The 19246-nt window shown below is 33.9% G+C and overlaps 2 protein-coding genes across 4 annotated transcripts in view; both read right to left on the bottom strand.

Moving 5' to 3' along the window:
* LOC137629535 (nucleobindin-2-like) overlaps positions 1-3158 on the bottom strand; it is a 70392-nt gene extending 67234 nt beyond the window's left edge. The window contains exon 1 of one of the 3 annotated variants that reach the window (XM_068360946.1): positions 3003-3158. The gene's annotated coding sequence lies outside the window, so the exon portion shown is untranslated. The other 2 variants (XM_068360948.1, XM_068360947.1) reach the window with 2 other exon arrangements.
* Positions 3159-9082: 5924 nt separating this feature from the next.
* Positions 9083-19246, bottom strand: part of LOC137629051 (trypsin-1-like) — a 10277-nt gene continuing 113 nt past the window's right edge. Inside the window, exons 2-6 of the mRNA XM_068360317.1 lie at positions 18046-18133; positions 15290-15467; positions 13779-14038; positions 11542-11705; positions 9083-9710 (exon numbers count right to left, since the gene is read on the bottom strand). Coding sequence (XP_068216418.1) covers positions 9555-9710; positions 11542-11705; positions 13779-14038; positions 15290-15467; positions 18046-18082 — 795 coding nt within the window. The 5' untranslated portion in view covers positions 18083-18133 and the 3' untranslated portion in view covers positions 9083-9554. The remainder of the gene's footprint in view (positions 9711-11541; positions 11706-13778; positions 14039-15289; positions 15468-18045; positions 18134-19246) is intronic.

The raw sequence follows: 19246 nt of genomic DNA on the forward strand, positions 1-19246 counted from the left end.
TACAGTATCATAAATTTTAGGCTTAAGATGAAAGCGTCAAAACTTAAACAAGAGGCTTCTTGTCCCGTGAGGGAGCTAGACACCACAGGCCCAATGGTAAAGGTATCCAATGACTTGTATAATTCCACAAGTAGTGGGAGTTACTAGACTCCAGCCTTAATACCTGAACTATCGCCAGGTTCTTCCAGATTGCTAAGGTGGACCTGATACCTCTAACTTCGTGGGCCCTTACCCACGTTAAGTATCCAACCCCTGTCCTTGTTGAGGAGCTGCAGGAGAGGGATTGGCACTAAGAAAGGATGCACCAACATAAAGAAATAGCACGATACACATTTCTCCATATACCTGGTACATGAACCAAACCTTTTTCTGTGATGGTATGATACTGAAATTTCTCTCCATATAATGTATATTTTCTCATATTGATTTTGGTGTGTTTTATGCATCAAATGACCATTAGTGCTGGTGGAATCCACATATGCTTTTTTACTCAACTACCATAATTATGGTGGGCTCCAAGAGGGAAACCATGTTTTGAAGTATTTGTAGATAGGTGGACACAGACCCGATGAGTAATGGAAAAAACAAAGTTTAATCGCAGTTTACTATATTAAAACAATATGGCCTGAACTAAAATACCCATAATAACACTACTGGTTTTACAATACAGAAGGTCCTAAACTTACAAACTTAATTGGTTCCAAGAAGCTGTTTGTAAGTCGAATGGGTTGGCTTGGGGTACGCCTAACCTAACTCGCATGCCTATGATTTCCAGCTACAAAAGTCAGCAAATAGTGAGGTTTCACATGGAATATATATCAGGTTATTACAAATGACATTTTGCTTACTGTATCAAATGATATAATATTGTTTTATTACAGTAATTCTTTATCTTATCTGTTATTTTCAGTTGGATTTGTCTTTGTATCTCTAAATGTTTGTAAGGTGAGGACCTTTTGTAGGATACTGTAGTGCAATATCAGTCAGGAGACTGGAAGGGTAATGGAATATATCACTTCAAACACGTTATTTTGAAGACCATACCCTACAGACGAAGACTTAAAATAACCTACATACTTGATCTAATTACAAATTCTCAATTCATTATCTTTGGACATTAATTGATAATATATTGATAGAGTCCCACCCAGTGGCATTACCACTTACCAGGACATAGGAGCTTGATGTTTTTCTTTTTTTCGCAAGTGAAGCAAGCACAAGGAGGAGCAAAAACCATTAAGGACTATCGAAACGTTACCGAAATCTTATGGTTTTTGATCCGTCGTGAGCTCGCTTCGCTTTCGAAAAAAAGAAAAATATCAATCTTCGTACTGGCAAGCGATAATGGTCATGGGTGGGATTCTATCAAATATTACCCATTAATTTCCCTCGTTTCCGTAATATTCCAACATGTAATAATTTCCATCTCGGTTCAGACATCTTTTTACTGTCACGTAATTTTTTTGTGTCTTCACTTCTAAAGATGTTAAGTTCTGCACTTTGAAGTTCTTCCTTGTGTCTCAGTTAGTGAAGATTATGCCAAATATGTGGCCACTTCCCTTTTAAGGAAATCAGAGGTCTTACTGGTAAATTTATTGGTGTTTTGACTTTTGATCGATTTTGATGTGGTAATTGTTATAGTCGAAATTTTCAAGTTGTAAAGACGAGTGAAACTGAAAATTATGTCTAAAAGATATTCAACCCTATTTTCTCCTAGAATAAATATTGATATAATAATACTGGGTAAAATTATAGTTAAGGTCAGAACATCTTGAACAGATAAAAATATTTTTCCAGTCGTAAATAATATGCTTTCACTGAACTTAACCTTCATTTCAACAGCTAATAAACCAAAAGCCTGTGGGTTGTGGTGGCCTGGTGGTAGCGTCCTTACCTGGTGATTGCCAGACTGGGGATCGAGTCCCGCTCAAACTCGTTAGTTTCTTTGGTCACTGCAACCTCATCATCCTTGTCAGCTAAGGATGAGGGGTTTGGGAGGGACCTAAAGGTCTATTTACTTAATTTTTGGCAGCCATTGCTGGTCCTCCTTGGTCCTAGCTTGGGTGGAGAGGGGACTTGAGAGCTGATATGTATTACGGTCAGTCTCAAGGGTATTGTCCGGCTTGATAGGGCAATATCACTGTCCCTTACCTCTGCCATTCATGAGCGGCCTTTAAATCTTCTAAGAACGGAGATATTTTTTGGAAATCTTAACGGTTTTTGCTCTGTCACACACTCACTTCACTCGCATAAAAAAGTAAAACATTACGTTTCTGTATACTGGTAAGTAGTAACTAATGACCTGCACAAGCTAACTCCATTGATCATTACTTCTTAGATGAAGTTTTTATTTGCAGTAAAAATAAGTGCCATTTCCGAAGAAAATTGACGTTTTTCTAAAGAAAACACCAGTTTTTGGGGAATTAGAAAAGCTTTCTCTGTCCGTAACTAAGATAAAACCTATTACCGCACAGGGCTACAGTTTACCTTAGGCTAAAGGAAGGAGACATAGTTCTACAGGTTTATAGACCACAGTAGGTAAGGAAAGGAGGCCTTAGGCAAGATCGCATTATTATCAATGGTATTATTTACCATTATTACTATTATTATCATTATTCGTGTTTTTCTCCCCACTGAAACATGGTTTTCCCGTTGTAACACCTTCTGATTCAAACGTCTTCATGTCTTACAAATGTGAGTTTCACCATATTGTAGTTTTCAGATTTTATTAAATTTGTCGATATATATAATTTTCTAGGCTTATTAAATTAATATATATAATTACTTCCACCTACCTACGGTAGACTACGATGACACGTCAGTCCTGCCTTTAAAAGGACACGTAAGCTCAGCTTAGTTAATTACTCTAACCAAGAAAAATATGTTCTTTTTTATAGAACGAGTAAATGCACGAATATATCACAAATTAATTACAGAATAGAATGAAGAATAAATAATAATATACCTTATAATAGAGGACTATTTTCACGGACAGTACTTACTTTGTTTACAGTTCGAGGTAGTCTGTAGCTTTCCACGTCCACGGACGTATATTATTTATGTATAATTATTATTAATTGAGACTTACAATAGGAAATTCCTGATTTTCAAATTCTATTTTTCCTTGCCTGATTTTTTATTGATTTTACGTGGCAATTGTGAATGAATAGAATGTTAATGTGTTGATGGTCAAGAGAAAGTGTTTTAAGTCCGTCGACAAATGTAACTTCAACGTCACATTCAATGACAATCTTTAATCTTAAAATGGACCTCACGTAATCAAAGTCAATCTTTGTTACGCAATGGAGAAATGCTGAAGAAATTATTTGGTTTGGCCCCGATTCTATTTCGAAATAATTACGTACCTTTCATTTTCGAAATAGACTGGTATTTAAGTATACTTTGTTTTAATAAGAAATTGTCGAACTTGTTTCCTGATACAGATGTCCTTGGGCACACTACGTGGGTAGATGCCAATCTCTTTTTTTTTTTTTTTTTTTACAAACGGACAGGATATTTTTTTTTTTTTTTTTTTTTTTTTTTACAAACGGACAGGATATTTTTTTTTTTTTTTTTTTTTTTTTTACAAACGGACAGGATATTTTTTTTTTTTTTTTTTTTTTTTTACAAACGGACAGGATATTTTTTTTTTTTTTTTTTTTTTTTTTACAAACGGACAGGATATTTTTTTTTTTTTTTTTTTTTTTTTACAAACGGACAGGATATTTTTTTTTTTTTTTTTTTTTTTTTTACAAACGGACAGGATATTTTTTTTTTTTTTTTTTTTTTTTTTACAAACGGACAGGATATTTTTTTTTTTTTTTTTTTTTTTTTTACAAACGGACAGGATATTTTTTTTTTTTTTTTTTTTTTTTTTACAAACGGACAGGATATTTTTTTTTTTTTTTTTTTTTTTTACAAACGGACAGGATATTTTTTTTTTTTTTTTTTTTTTTTTTACAAACGGACAGGATATTTTTTTTTTTTTTTTTTTTTTTTTTACAAACGGACAGGATATTTTTTTTTTTTTTTTTTTTTTTTTTACAAACGGACAGGATATTTTTTTTTTTTTTTTTTTTTTTTACAAACGGACAGGATATTTTTTTTTTTTTTTTTTTTTTTTTTACAAACGGACAGGATACCATTATCAGAATTTCCTTCGTCCTATGTACTTCCTTATCTCCGTTGCCCTTGTTATAAATTGAACTACTTCCTTTGTTGGGCTTTTAAAGCGTTTGTACTAAAGATTTTTGTGGGGGGGGGGAGATTAGCCCCCTGAAGCATTTTTAAGGTAAATGTATTTTCTGTATTTTCCTCCTCTGTTCCACATAACTCACAACGCAAGTCATCTTCATTTGTTCTTTTGAAATTTCACTTCAATTATCCTGAAAACTTTAAATCAATCAATCAATCAATCACTTCAATTATACCATGTTAAGTCTAGTCATCATATTCACGATAACCTACCTTACGCTAAAACCCTTTATATATCTTTATATATCTAATTCTTGGTCATCTAGAAATGTATAGCTAGAATCATTTGCATTTCCTTTAAAATGTTTGCTTTTGAATACTGTATCGTCTGGGACGATATTTATTTATATACTTATCTATTGTTTATTGTTTAAAATATCATAAATTTTTTTAAAATGCTATATTTTGATTGTAGAATGTTTAGTATGGTTAAGACTAAAATATTTGTAATCTAAAGGACTGCATTTCTGCGGATTTCTTGTTGTGCGCTGCCGAGTCTGGATAGCGGACTTCAAGGTGAGATGAGATCTGATGAGTGTATTCAACATGGTTGTCTTTTTACGAACAGTCGCCATCCGAGATACACCCACTGTCTGGAAGGGTTATTGCTTCCTTGTGTTAATAGGAAATGGGGACGGATTATTGGTGTTCAGTGAAAGGCTTGGAGAGAAAATTTGTTAGTACTTAACTATATGACGGCATCAAAATAAATCTGTCTTGGTTCCAGTTTTCCTTTAACCAATTTGCAATTCTCTCACCTACGAATATGATACCGTTGTCTATACTTGGACCCAAACGACGGTAGGCCTTCCTCCAATCAGATTGTAACTTGCTTTGTTCTATCTGTATCAAATACATTTCTGCTTCATGCATTAATTCAGGAATTGGTAAGGATGCTATAGCCTTTAATGATTTAACTTTAATTTCTGCAATAACTCTTGCAGTAACTCGCAGTAATTTTGTGTAACTGCTAAACCGACTCATGTTAATCACACTAGTCTTTTCTTCATCACAGCTTTTCTGTCTACTTGTCAAAACAATGCCAACCTTATCAGGAACTTCTTCGTTGCAAAACTGACTTATAGGCCAAGTATCAAGTGGGCGTGACATAAAGGCCAGTCCCTTTTGCCACACAATTTTAATGCAAGATGTTAGGAGGACATGGTCTTGTGGTAAAATCAGCTGGATTGTTCTTACTATTAACCCACCACCATTCAGTGGGGTTTGTTCTAGACTGAATTTCTGCCACCCTGTTGGCTACAAAAGTATTAAATCCATAAGATTCTTTCTGAATCTGTGCTCTTACAACTGATGAGTCAACAATATGTACAATAGATTTGAATTTCCAATCACTGTTTCTCAATTATATCTCTATCTACATGACAGTACGGCACCCCATAACTCTAATCTAGGTATTGTCATTTTTTTTTCGTAGGAGCAATTCTGTTCTTAGCAAGGATCAATTGCGATACATAAGAATCCCCTTCTAGGCCCCACCTTACATAAGCACATGCTCCATATGCAACTGAACTGCCGTCTGAAAATATAACTAGCATTGGATCTCCTTTTGCATCTAGGGGTTTTACACATCTCGCATATCATTAAAATATTTACTCCACTTCTCTCTCATTTCGTCAGACATGGAATCGTCCCAGTCATATCTATTGCCCTCCGAGCGACTAATTGTAATTAGCCCCCTCATTAAGACTTTTGCATTCAAAGTGAAGGGAATGATAAGTCCAAAAGGGTCATAAATCGTAGCTACTTGACTAAGCACCTTTCTCTTTGTTAAGTCTTTAGGTATTATCCTATTGGATGTATTTATGTCTATTCCATTTTCCAGAATTCTTTTCTTGGATCTATTAAAGTCCACCTTAATCTTGAAGAAGAATATATCCTCTCTAGGAATCCAGTGTAAACCAAGAACCTTTTCCTCACCAGCATATAACAATTTTAATTCCTTGTCAAAAGTTTCATTGTTAGACATAATCTAATGTTTGATTTTGAAATCACCCTCATTTAGCACCAAATTCATATTACCCATAAGTTTTTTTAGATTTATTTACATCTTTAAAACTAAAAATAATATCTACATATGTATTCCTATCTATAATGTTCTTGATCTCGGGAAATTCATTCTCCTTAATTGAAGCAGTTTTCTTAAGAGCTGTTATAGCAATGACACCGCTAGGTCGGTCTCCAAAACCCACAGCTATAAGTACACATGATGGTTCGGGGGTCTACTATAATCTGCATCTTGCCATACGAATCTGTGGGTGTGCTGCTCTAAATCTTTCAATCTTACTACATTATACATTATACATTTTGGATATATCCCCCACAACTGCAACATTGTTCTGACGGAATCTTAATAAAATTCCCACAAAATCATTCAATAAATCTGGTCCTTTTGCCCTATAATCATTAAGTCCGTGTCCCTTGTAATCTGCTGAAGAATTGAACACTATTCTGACTGGGGTTGAGGTTGAACTTTGTTTCAATACTTCATGATGATGAATGTAGTGTACAAGTCCATCATATTCATTCATTTCCTTCCAAGATAATTTTCTAGCAACACCTCTACTCAACATATCTTGTATTTGATTATTATACAGTTGTGTATATTTATAACCTATCTTAGTTAATCTATTCTCTGTTGATTTCATTCTTGCAATAGTCACCGCAACATTGTTAGGCAACTCATTAGGGTCTCTAATCCAGGGATATTGAACAGTCCAATATTTCTCCTTAGTTATATTCTAAATCCTTTGAAATCATGTCTAACTCCTTTTCTTCTCTAATTGTATAACTTTTATCACCTAATGTACATGATCCACATTTGCATGCTCCACATTTTGGTATACAGTACGTGCCCAAGCTTTCAATGTTGAAAAATTTATCTAAATCCATCCTTAAAAATTCATTATTGTTAACATTAATTTCCTCTACGTTAACCACACTAGAAATCTGATTAACTTTGACATTGAAACTATTGTTCGAAGATTCAAACTTAATTGATGGAGGGGAGCCTCGTATGCAATATCCGAACATGTTTTGCATCAATTGTAAATTACCAACAGACTGTTTGACTTGTGGCATAAGTGTACACAAATCGGATCCTACTAACAACTCTATTTCACCAAATGGACGTTCCACATCAGAAAGACGGATATCATCAAACAAAAGAACACTATCTGACAGGTCTACCTTACATGCTTCAGATGTTATCTCTTCTATGCCGTAAGCCGTGATATACCAGTGTTTACCTTTAAGATCAGTCACTTTGATTATATATTCTTTACTCTTTATAATTTCTACCTTTCCTCTTACCTTAGTGATAGTTAATTTAACGTCTCTACCTTTCAGACCTAGTTTAGAAGCAGTAGCAAATGCTATCAGTGTTATATCACTTCCAGGGTCTACAACATATTCAAAGGTGTGTCATTGCTGTATAATTTACTAATCATTAGCAGTGCTTTGTCTCTTACTAAACATTTGGACTTGACGGAAAGAGTAGTACTGTACATCAGACCTGAAAATGCTCCATGAAGTAATGGATGATGAAATTTTCCACATCTTTGACCTTCAGTAATTACATTACAAGTATTCTTGAGACGACAAAAATTTGATATATGACCAGCTTTCAGACAATTGAAACATGCTCGCCTTTTCCTTACAGCTTCAAACTTCTCAAAATTACCTAGATTGCCAAATGTTGAGCAGCTCCCAGTGTTATGAGTGCCCTTTTCATGTAATAAGCACTTCCCACACACACACACACACACACACACACACACACACACACACACACACACACACACACACACACACACACACCCCGAATAGTCTGGCCTATTCTTTACAGATTATCCTCTGTCCTCATACACCTGACAACAATGAGATTATCAAACAATTCCTCTTTACCTAAGGGATTAACTACTGCACTATAATTGTTTAATGGCTCCTTTCCTCTTAGCAAGGGTAGAAAAGACTCCTTAGCTACGGTAAGCAGCTCTTCTAGGAGAAGGACACTCCAAAATTAAACCATTGTTCTCTAGTCTTAGGTAGTGCCATAACCTCTGTAACATGGACCTCCACTGTCTTGGGCTAGAGTTCTCTTGCTTGAGGCTGCACTAGGGCATGCTGTTCTATCTTATTTCTCTTCCTCTTGTTTTGATAGTTTTTTTTTTATAGTTTCTATAAGAAATATTTATTTCAATGTTATTACTGTTCTTGAAATATTTTATTTTTCCTACTTTCCTTTCCTCACTGATTTATTTCCCTGTTGGAACCCCTGGGCTTATAGCATCCTGCTTTTCCAACTAGGGTTGTAGCTTAGTAAGTAATTATATATATATATATATATATATATATATATATATATATATATATATATATATATATATATATATATATATATATGTGTGTGTGTGTGTGTGTGTGTGTGTGTGTGTGTGTGTGTGTGTGTGTGTGTGTGTGTGTAAATATATTGTGAAGAATATTCTTCATTTTTTTGTATTTTGGTCTCGCTATGGCTGATATAGTAGTCACCCCTCATATTTCGTCCTCGCACTTTATATTTTCTTCTACAAATATAATGATAGACATCGCTAAAGTTGTTGATGATACTGTGGACTGATTTCGTGATGTCACAGCAATATAGACGCAAGACAAAAATGTAAAAAGTATTCAAGAAAAAATTCTACGATTTCAGACATCATATAAGTCACCCTTTATTCATAAGTGATTGTTAAGCACAAGTAACAATTTTTTTTTTTTTTTAGTTTTTAAGCAAAAAATTAATATAGATTATTAAAATGCACCACAACATCATTTTTTTTTTTGGTACTGTAAGCTTTAGTATAGAAATTAATGTAACTATGGCTAGAATTTGAATAAAATAGCTATATAAATTTCCTACGAAAATGAACGTGATAAAACAAATTGAATATTATATCTAATTTGCTTGCGTTGAATGAAAATGCTGTATCAAACGTTGTAGATTTCAAATTGGAACATGATCTGTAAGAGACAAAACCGCAGCTACAGCGACGCTTTTTTAACATGGAGATAATTTAGATCCTTTTAGGAATGACAATCTTAAAATGTATAATTCTTTAAATAATCTTCAAAGGAACGTTTTTTTAAACATCATAGGAAGGTCCAGTAATAAATCTTCTATGCAAAATGTAAATTATTCCAGTTTCAGATGCTCATTTGGATGGATAATCTCTTCCTTCGAATAATAGAAATTAATCTTCAGATTAGTCGTCCATCCCGAAGTCGTCATTCGAGTCCTATTAGGAAGTGTTTTCTTCGATCCAGTCTAAGTACATGTTGACGCTGGTGTAGACGCCAGGGAAGTTTTTCGCGCCACAATCTTTACCCCATGAAGTCAGACCAATCACGACGAATGTCCCGTCTTCTTCGAGCATTAAAGGTCCACCACTGTCAAACTGAAAAAAAAGACATTTGGGTTTTTATGTTGTTGTTAATAACTTATTTTTTTGTGACGATTTTTTTTTTCAATTTTGGGTAATTTTTTGCATACGGGCCCTAGTGAACTTATTTGTTAAAAAATTTATACACAGTATTCCTTAAATGGATTAAAAAAAAAAAAACTACATGGTACTATTCATAACCCACATTTTCTGAGAGTTAGCCTGATTGATATAACGAGATTTTAACTTAGATTATGTGCATTAACAATTTACTTTGATGAAATAATTAATTAGATAAGTCCCACTATTAAATAATAATTAATTGTAGGAGGCTTCACACTGGAGCATATACAGCTATTATCTGGTCTTCCCTGGTCGCAGTGTGGGATGAGGGTTTTAGAAACTAATGGCAAGCGTATACAATTGGTCTCTAGGGCATTATTCGATAACAAAATAGCTTGTCCCTGTTCCCTGCCGCTCATGAGCTACCTGCAAACCTTCAAAGACATGCTTGCCATAGACGAATTGTCCTTAAGGAATACTGTCACATTTTATTTTTATTTTCTTTAATTTCTTTTGTATCTGCTGTACTGGAATTTGATTCAACTGGTATCTAGAAGCAAAAGCATCATAAGTTATTTCTCTACGAGACAAATTTCACGTTCATGGTGTTTGTCTTTGTTATATTAAAGTTTCTAAAGTAATTCACTGTCATAGGGGAATAGACTGGCTGAATCTTATGTTGCCAGACACTACTTGTCCTTCCATGTACAATATTAGATGGGACACTCACTTTACTCTCTTGTAGACAAACATATCATATCACAACTGGGGGAAAAGAGGGAGAGTCAAGATATGAGAAGAATGTGTGGTATTTATACTGCAAAAGAGAAGGATAGAGAAGCTCGTCTGAGATCCTATGGCCATATAACAAGATGAGAGGAACTAATCAACAGAACTAAGAGCAGACCAATAAACGGGAGGAGTGTGGGGGGCGTCAAAGGACCAGATGGATGGAAGTGGTGAGGAGGGACAGAAGACGCAAGGAATAGAAATAGATGGATAAACCTGACTCAGCGGCCGACAATGCAATACTGATCATATATATGGTCAGTCTCTAGGGCACTGTCCTACTTGATAGGGAAATGTCACTGTCCCTTTCCTCTGCCATTCATGAACAACCTTTAAACCTTTAAATTCAAATTATATCCCCTTTTAACAGACAATATTAATATATATCATTAGCCAGATTGTCTGGTAACCGCTTAGACCTCGCGTACACCGACTCCCCTGGCATTATAACAAGTAAGGTTGGTTCTCCAGTTGGGACATCTGATCATGCCCTGATGTCCTCAGTAATGAAAATTGAGCAGCTTGTCCAGGGTTTATATGAAATCTCAAGCAGATTGGATTGTCATTTTGACTGATCTTTTGAGTTGGTCACAATTGTATAAGTGTTGAGCCTATTGTTCCTTTGAATGAGAATCTAGTTAACATAATTAATAGGCGTATCTCTTCTCGTGTAACAAGACACGAGACCATGGTGCAGAGGCTATGGAACTACCTAGACTAGAGAACAATGGTTTGATTTTGGAGTGTCCACATCCTAGAAGAGACACTTAATAAAGAATTTAGAATGATACATTACTCAAGTAAAGGGATGGTCAAATTTCTAACATTTTTTTAAGTCAAGCATTTCATACATTGTACACTTTTTACAGTTTGACTATTAGATTCGCATATAGTTATTTTTCTAAGTTACTTGCTAACTAAGTTATTATGTATAAAATACTCCTAACATATTTAACCGACTTAGATTTTCTTGAGACATTTTCCTTTAACCTACCTGGCAAGAATCTTTGCCTCCTTCCGGCAGTCCTGCGCAAATGGCCCTAAGGAACAATCCCTTCTCGGTGTAGCTCCTTCTGCATTCTTCCAGGGACCAGACAGGTACTGTCACCTTCTTTAAGAGGGGGGTCTGTTTGCCCATATAGGACGATGCACCCCAGCCTGTAACAAAAACAGCTTTAGTTGGAAACTCACAAAATAGGTCGATGCAAGCAAATCGTCATAATGATGTTATGTACTGGATGATAGTAACCCATGTATATGTATATATATATATATATATATATATATATATATATATATATATATATATATATATATATATATATATATACTGTATATATATATATATATATATATATATATATATATATATACATATATATATATATATATATATATATATATATATATATATATATATATATATATATATATATGTATGTATATATATATATATATATATATATATATATATATATATATATATATATACAGTATATATATATGTATATATACTGTGTATATATATATATATATATATATATATATATATATATATATATATATGTATGTATACAGTATATATACAGTATATATAATATATATATATATATATATATATATATATATATATATATATATATATATATATATGTATGTATATATGTATATATACTGTATATATATACAGTATATATATATATATATATATATATATATATATATATATATATATATATATATATGTATATATGTGTGTGTGTTAAAGTTTTCATAGTTTATATATGAAATATTTGTTTTAATGATACTGTTCTTAGAGTATTTAATTTTTCGTTGTTTCCTTTCCTCACTGGGCTATTTTCCATGTTGGAGCCCCCGGGCTTATAGCATCCGGCCCTTCCAACTAGGGTTGTAGCTTAGCAGGTAATAATAATAATAATAATGTGTGTGTATGTGTATAACTTGGTGCAAAGAATATCTTATAGCCGACGACTCATTTTGAATTGTCTTGTATTTAAAACCCGGAAATGTAAGTGAAAATTAATTCTGGTCAATGTCTTGATGAAAAGCAAAAATATATTATGTTTAGATTACCATGATTTTGTCTTGATTTTCTTTATACGACTGCTCAATTTAAACGTGTCCCAGTAACATATATACTCATTTTCTTACTCTTATAATGCCCTACCTTAAACGCCCCATATTATTATTATTATTATTATTATTATTATTATTATTATTATTATTATTATTATTATTATTATTATTATTAGCTAAGCTACAACTCTAGTTGGAAAAACAGGATGCTCTAAGTCCAAGGGCTTCAACGGGGATAAATAGCCTAATGAGGAAAGGAAATAAGGAAATAAATAAAACTATATGAGAAGTAAAGAGGAATTAAAATAAAATCCTTTAAGGACCGCAACAACATTGAAATAGATCTTTCATATATGTACTATAATAAAAAGACTTACGTCAGCCTATTCAACATAAAAACATTTGTTGCAAGTTTGAACTTCTGAAGTTCTACCGATTACAAAGATCATTCCACAATTTGGTCACAGCTAGAACTTGAGGGGTACTCAGTAGAGCGCAGACCTCCACCTCGACAGCTTATTTCTCGACCTTGACCTTTGACTTTATCATGTATTAATTGGCGTGGAGTTTCATACACTCAAATATAAACCAAATTTGATGTCTCTGTGAGAACGATGTCCAAACTTATGACTGATCACGTGAATTGGACATTTTGCTTGAACTTTACTTTGGCCTTTGCCCTTGACCTTCCAAAATGTAATCATTTCCAGCTTTTTGCATAGCAGTTAATACCTGTAAGTTTCATTAGCCTACGATTGAAATTGTGGCCAGGAAGCTGTTTACAATCAAACACACAAACAGTGGCAAAACATAACCTCCTTCCAACTTCGTTGGCGGAGGTAATAAATCTTCTAGAATACTGTGTTGTAGAAACATTAAATTATGTCTAATAATCATAATAATAATAAAAGTACTACTACTACTACTACTACTACTACTACTACTACTACTACTACTACTAATAATAATAATAATAATAATAATAATAATAATGATAATAATATTAATAATAATAATAATAATATCACTACTACTACTACTACTACTACTACTACTACTAATAATAATAATAATAAAAATAATAATAATAATAATCATGTCTATAAATTAACTGGTCAGCACGACGATTCTTACCAGCAACAGTAACCTCCTTTCCTTCATAGACATTGTGGCCAGCCCCTGGTGGAGGCGGGGGAGGGAGACAAATGGCTTGCATGAACTCGTCGAGTGGAAGAGCAAGTGTGAATTCGATGAGGGCGATGTCGTCTATCAGTGTCCTGCGGTTGAAATCCGGATGAACCACGAATTTAGCGACACGTCTGTCCAGGTAGTGCTCGTCGTTGACCGAGAAGTCGTGTTCGCCCAGGCGGACCCAGATAGAATGGTGCGGTGGGCTGGGTTAATAATAATAATAATAATAATAATAATAATAATAATAATAATAATAATAATAATAATAATAATAATAATAATAATAATAATAATAATAGGGAAGTGGGGAATATGGGGAAAGGAAGAGTACCCCTGGATACAATCCAGTTTAGAGCTCAAAGGCAGGTACTCGGGATGGGAAAGATTAAGGAAATAGGGAGAAAGAGAAGTACAGGAGAAGAATAAAAGAGAGGGGCAGACCCTATTGCGATATTAGGGAATTGGTATTATTATTTTATTCTGATTGGGCTGGGTATGTAGAGGAAAGGCGAGGTGGCGTGTAAAGATATTAGAGCCGAGAATTTTGGTATCTTTTAAGGTAAAAACTATGTATAAAGAGGTTTATTAGACTTTAAAAAGTATTTTTAAGGCAGGAATTATATAAAAGGAGGTTATGAGACATTAGAATTGTCTTTTAAGGGAAAACGTAATGAAAGGAGATTATTAGACTCTTTAGAAAGTATATTTTATGGTGAAAACGATGTAAAATGAGGTTATTACACTCGTTAAAAGTATCTTTTAAGGTAAAAGCGACATAAAAGGAGGTTATTAGACTCTTTAAGAAAATTTTTTGGAAACACGATTTCGAAAATAATTTTCCTATGAAAACAGATTTTATTTTGATTGACAATAAGAATTTTACATTTTTAAGGTAAAAACTATGTAAAAAGGAGGTTATTAGACTTCAACAATTATTTTTAAGGTAAGAACGATATAAAAGAAGGTAATGAAACTCTGTAAAATTGTCTTTTAAATGAAAAACGATATAAAAGGTTATTAGTGTTTTGAAAACACGATTTCGAGAACCATTTTCCTATGAAACCGGATTTCTTTTGAATGACAATTAATAAGAATTTTACATCGAAAAAATTTCATGTCAGTTGAAAAATATCCCGTAACAGGCAATTAGTAATAATAATGATAATAATAATAATAATAATAATAAACTTTTTCTATTGTTCTTATTATCTTTTTCTCTTCATTTGAACAAAAAAAAAAGAGAAAAAGATAATAAGAACAATAGAAAAAGTTAATTACAAAATTAACGCCACTGAGGCAGCAATCATTTTCAATAAAACCTGCTTAAAAGAGGGTCTACTCCCGAAATAAATAATAATAATAATAATAATAATAATAATAATAATAATAATAATAATAATAATAATAATAATAATAATAATAATAATAATAATAATAAAAGAAAGAAAACCTACTATCCAGTGAGGCAGTGCGCAGCTGTCAGGACGTACCAAGCGGAGATCAGAGCTCCTCCGCAGAAGTAATTGGGATCCATGCGTTCGCTCATGAGAGAAGCCATCCATGGAAACTCTCCTTCGGAGGCTGCTGTACCTCCGACTATTCGATTGAAACGCCGCCCTCGTTTGCCACAACCTGCCGGTTTAAAGAGAGAAATTGGAATGGAATTTAGTTCTTCAGGGCAAGAGTAGTTCACCAGAGAGAGAGAGAGAGAGAGAGAGAGAGAGAGAGAGAGAGAGAGAGAGAGAGAGAGAGAGAGAGAGAGAGAACTCTCTCTCTCTCTCTCTCTCTCTCTCTCTCTCTCTCTGAAGAACTATTTCTCTTTCTCTTGAAATGGTCCTCTCATTTGCCACACCCTGTCGGTTTAAAGAGAGAAATTGGAATGGAATTTAGTTCTTCAGGGCAAGAGTAGTTCACCAGAGAGAGAGAGAGAGAGAGAGAGAGAGAGAGAGAGAGAGAGAGAGAGAGAGAGAGAGACTCTCTCTCTCTCTCTCTCTCTCTCTCTCTCTCTCTCTCTCTCTCTCTCTCTCTCTCTCTCTCTCTCTCTCTCTCTCTCTCTCTCTCTCTCTCTCTCTGAAGAACTATTTCTCTTTCTCTTGAAATGGTCCTCTCATTTGCCACACCCTGTCGGTTTAAAGAGAGAAATTGGAATGGAATTCACGAGACTTTTGTGTTATTAAAGGCTTAAAAGCCTAAAGCCCGCTCATGAATGGTACAGGGCAAAGAGCAGTGGCATTGCCCTAGCGAGCAGGACAATGCCCTAGAGACTAACCATATATACGTATGATCATTGCCCAAGCCCACTCTTCAACCAAGCTAGGACCAAAGAGGGTCAGGCAATGGCTGCTGATGACTCGGCAGGTAGACCTAGAAGCTCCATCAAAACCTCCTTCCTTAGCTCACAAGGATGATGAGGTTGCAGCGACCAAAGAAACTAACGAGTCTGAGCAGGACTCGAACCACAGTGTGGCTATCACCAGTCAGCGACGTTTCCACATAGGCCATTACAACTCTGGCATTATGGTATTTTTCTTATTTAAGAAGGAAAAATTATCCTGTACGAATGAAGATATTCACAAACAACTAAAATAGCATCTATCCAATTTTCACTGCAGGACAAAGGCCTCAAACATGTCCTTCCACTTGCGTCTGTTTATGGTCTTTCTGTACCAGTCGACGCCAGCAAACTTTCTTTTATATATATATATATATATATATATATATATATATATATATATATATATATATATATATATATATATATATATATATATATACATATATATATACAGTATATATATGTATGCATATATATAAATATATATATATATATATATATATATATATATATATATATATATATATATATATATATATATATATACATACATATATATATATATATATATATATATATATATATATATATATATATATATATATATATATATATATATATATATATATATATATATGATGTTCGTGTCTTAAAAGCCAACGGCAATTCTAATTTAGCACTACATCTATCACCAATAGCAACCGTACAGGCAGGGAGGGAAAATCATATGACAAACCAGGAGATTATTGGCTTACACACACACTCACTTCCCTGACTGGTGAACGCCAGACTTGGTTACGAGCCTCGCTAAAACTCGCTAATTTCTTTGGTCGCTGCAGCCTCACTATCCTAGTAAGCTAAAAATTGTTTTTTTGGGGGGGAGCCTATAGGTCTACTGCTGAGTCATCAGCAGCCATTGCCTGGCCCTATTGGCCCTAACTTGGGTAAAGAGCGGGCTTGGGCGCTGATCATATGTATATATGGTCAGTCTCTAGGGTATTGTCGTGCTTGATAGGGCAATGTCACTCTCCCTTGCCCCTGCCATTCATGAGCGACCTTTAAACACTCTCTCACACACACGCACACACACACAGGCGTAAATTAACTGCTGGAGGACCACAGGCTTGTACAAAAAGCCCTGAGCTGTAATGCACTTATTGCTGGAAACAAAAAGATCAATTTATGTGATTTAAGAAGTCATTCAAATAGTAAAGTACTATTTTGTGACACCGTATAAACCAGGGCTTATAACTAAAACAAATCACAATAGGAAATAGTTTTATAACTAATTTTTCTCGTCAGTGAGAAGGAATTTCTAGAAGGCTTAATACTACGATCTTCAGAATCTTATCCTACAGTCTTGATATAATTTCTAAGAATGATCTAAAGATACCAAAAAGAGTTTTTAATGCACGTCTATTACATACACGCTAAAAATAAATGATATAGATAGATAGATAGATAGGGTTGGCCTGGGCAGCAGCCACCTGTTGAGAACCTACCACTAGAGAGTTATGGGTCCTTCGACTAGCCAGACAGTACCACATTAGCTGCTTCTCTCTGGTTACGGATCATCTTCCCTTTGCCTACACATACACCGATTAGTCTGACCTATTGTTTACATATTCATCTCTGTCATCATACACCTGGCAACACTGAGATAACCAAACAATTCTTCTTCACCCAAAGGGTTAACTACTGCAATGTAATTAATTATTCAGTGGCTGCTTTCCTCTTGGTAAGGTTAGAAGAGCCTCTTTAGCTATGGTAAGCAGCTCATCTAGGAGAGGGACATTCCAAAATCAAACCATTGTTTCCTAGCCTTGGGTAGTGCCCTAACCTCTTCTCCCCACAGAAAAAAAGGATTTTACTTACCCTTCGAGGAATATTTTTTCCGGGGAAAGAATCTCATTTTCGTTGCTTCCTTACAAAATGTACTGTATTGTTCACATCAACTTCCTCCCTGAAATACAAAGATCAATGCATGCATACCTATAGTCAATTTCTTTCAGCGAGGCAGATTTGCACCGACTCGCAGCGGTGCCCTTTTAGCTCGGAAAAGTTTCCTGATCGCTGATTGGTTGGACGAGATAATTCTAACCAATCAGCGATCAGGAAACTTTTCCGAGCTAAAAGGGCACCGCTGCGAGTCGGTGCAAATCTGCCTCGATAAAAGAAATGGACTATAGGTGCACATATTTTGAGAAGGTTTGCCAAGTATAATATATACCAAATATCTGCATGAGAAGTAAAAAAACAAACTATTCCAGTGGGACATAATGCCTTGAAATCTACTTCCAAAATGATGGTCCTCAGTTAACCTATGGCTTTTTACAAAACTGAAATGGAATTTTAAAAATTACTGAGTTTTACAAAACTAATTCATTGTATGCTGAATGACGACTGAGAAATAAAGTGCTTTCTTGAAGGCAGCTGTATTAGAGCAGGTATTTTATTAAGTTAAATATATATGATAACTTTGCACATTTAGACGTGTCGAGTCAATAGAACCTCAGTTTCTTGGGTCCAGGTTAAACTCCCAGGCCGACCAGACGCTAATATCTTTGAGTTGACTCCCCCTTGGATCTCTGATCCCTAGGTAAAGAGAATTCAGATATTAGGAGGAATATAATATATGGCTAATGTGAATATACAGTATATATATATATATATATATATATATATATATATATATATATATATATATATATACATATATATATATATATATATATATATATAATATATATATATATATATGTATATATATATATATATATATATATATATATATATATATATATATATATATATTACACACATATATATATATATATATATATATATATATATATATATATGTATATATATATATATATATATATATATATATATACCTACACAAACGCATATGGTGTTGCCCAATGGAGGGGTGGGAATTTTTGAAACATAAAATCCTTCCTTTTGTGTTTTTGCCAAGTAATAGCTTATATTTGTTGCCGAAATGAGCGTCAGATAAAAACTTTATCGACAGGATTGAACAACTTATATTTCCCCGATTAAAAATAGACACAAA

This window comes from Palaemon carinicauda, chromosome 37 (assembly GCF_036898095.1).
Source record: "Palaemon carinicauda isolate YSFRI2023 chromosome 37, ASM3689809v2, whole genome shotgun sequence".
In the NCBI taxonomy this organism is placed as follows: Eukaryota; Metazoa; Arthropoda; class Malacostraca; order Decapoda; family Palaemonidae; genus Palaemon; species Palaemon carinicauda.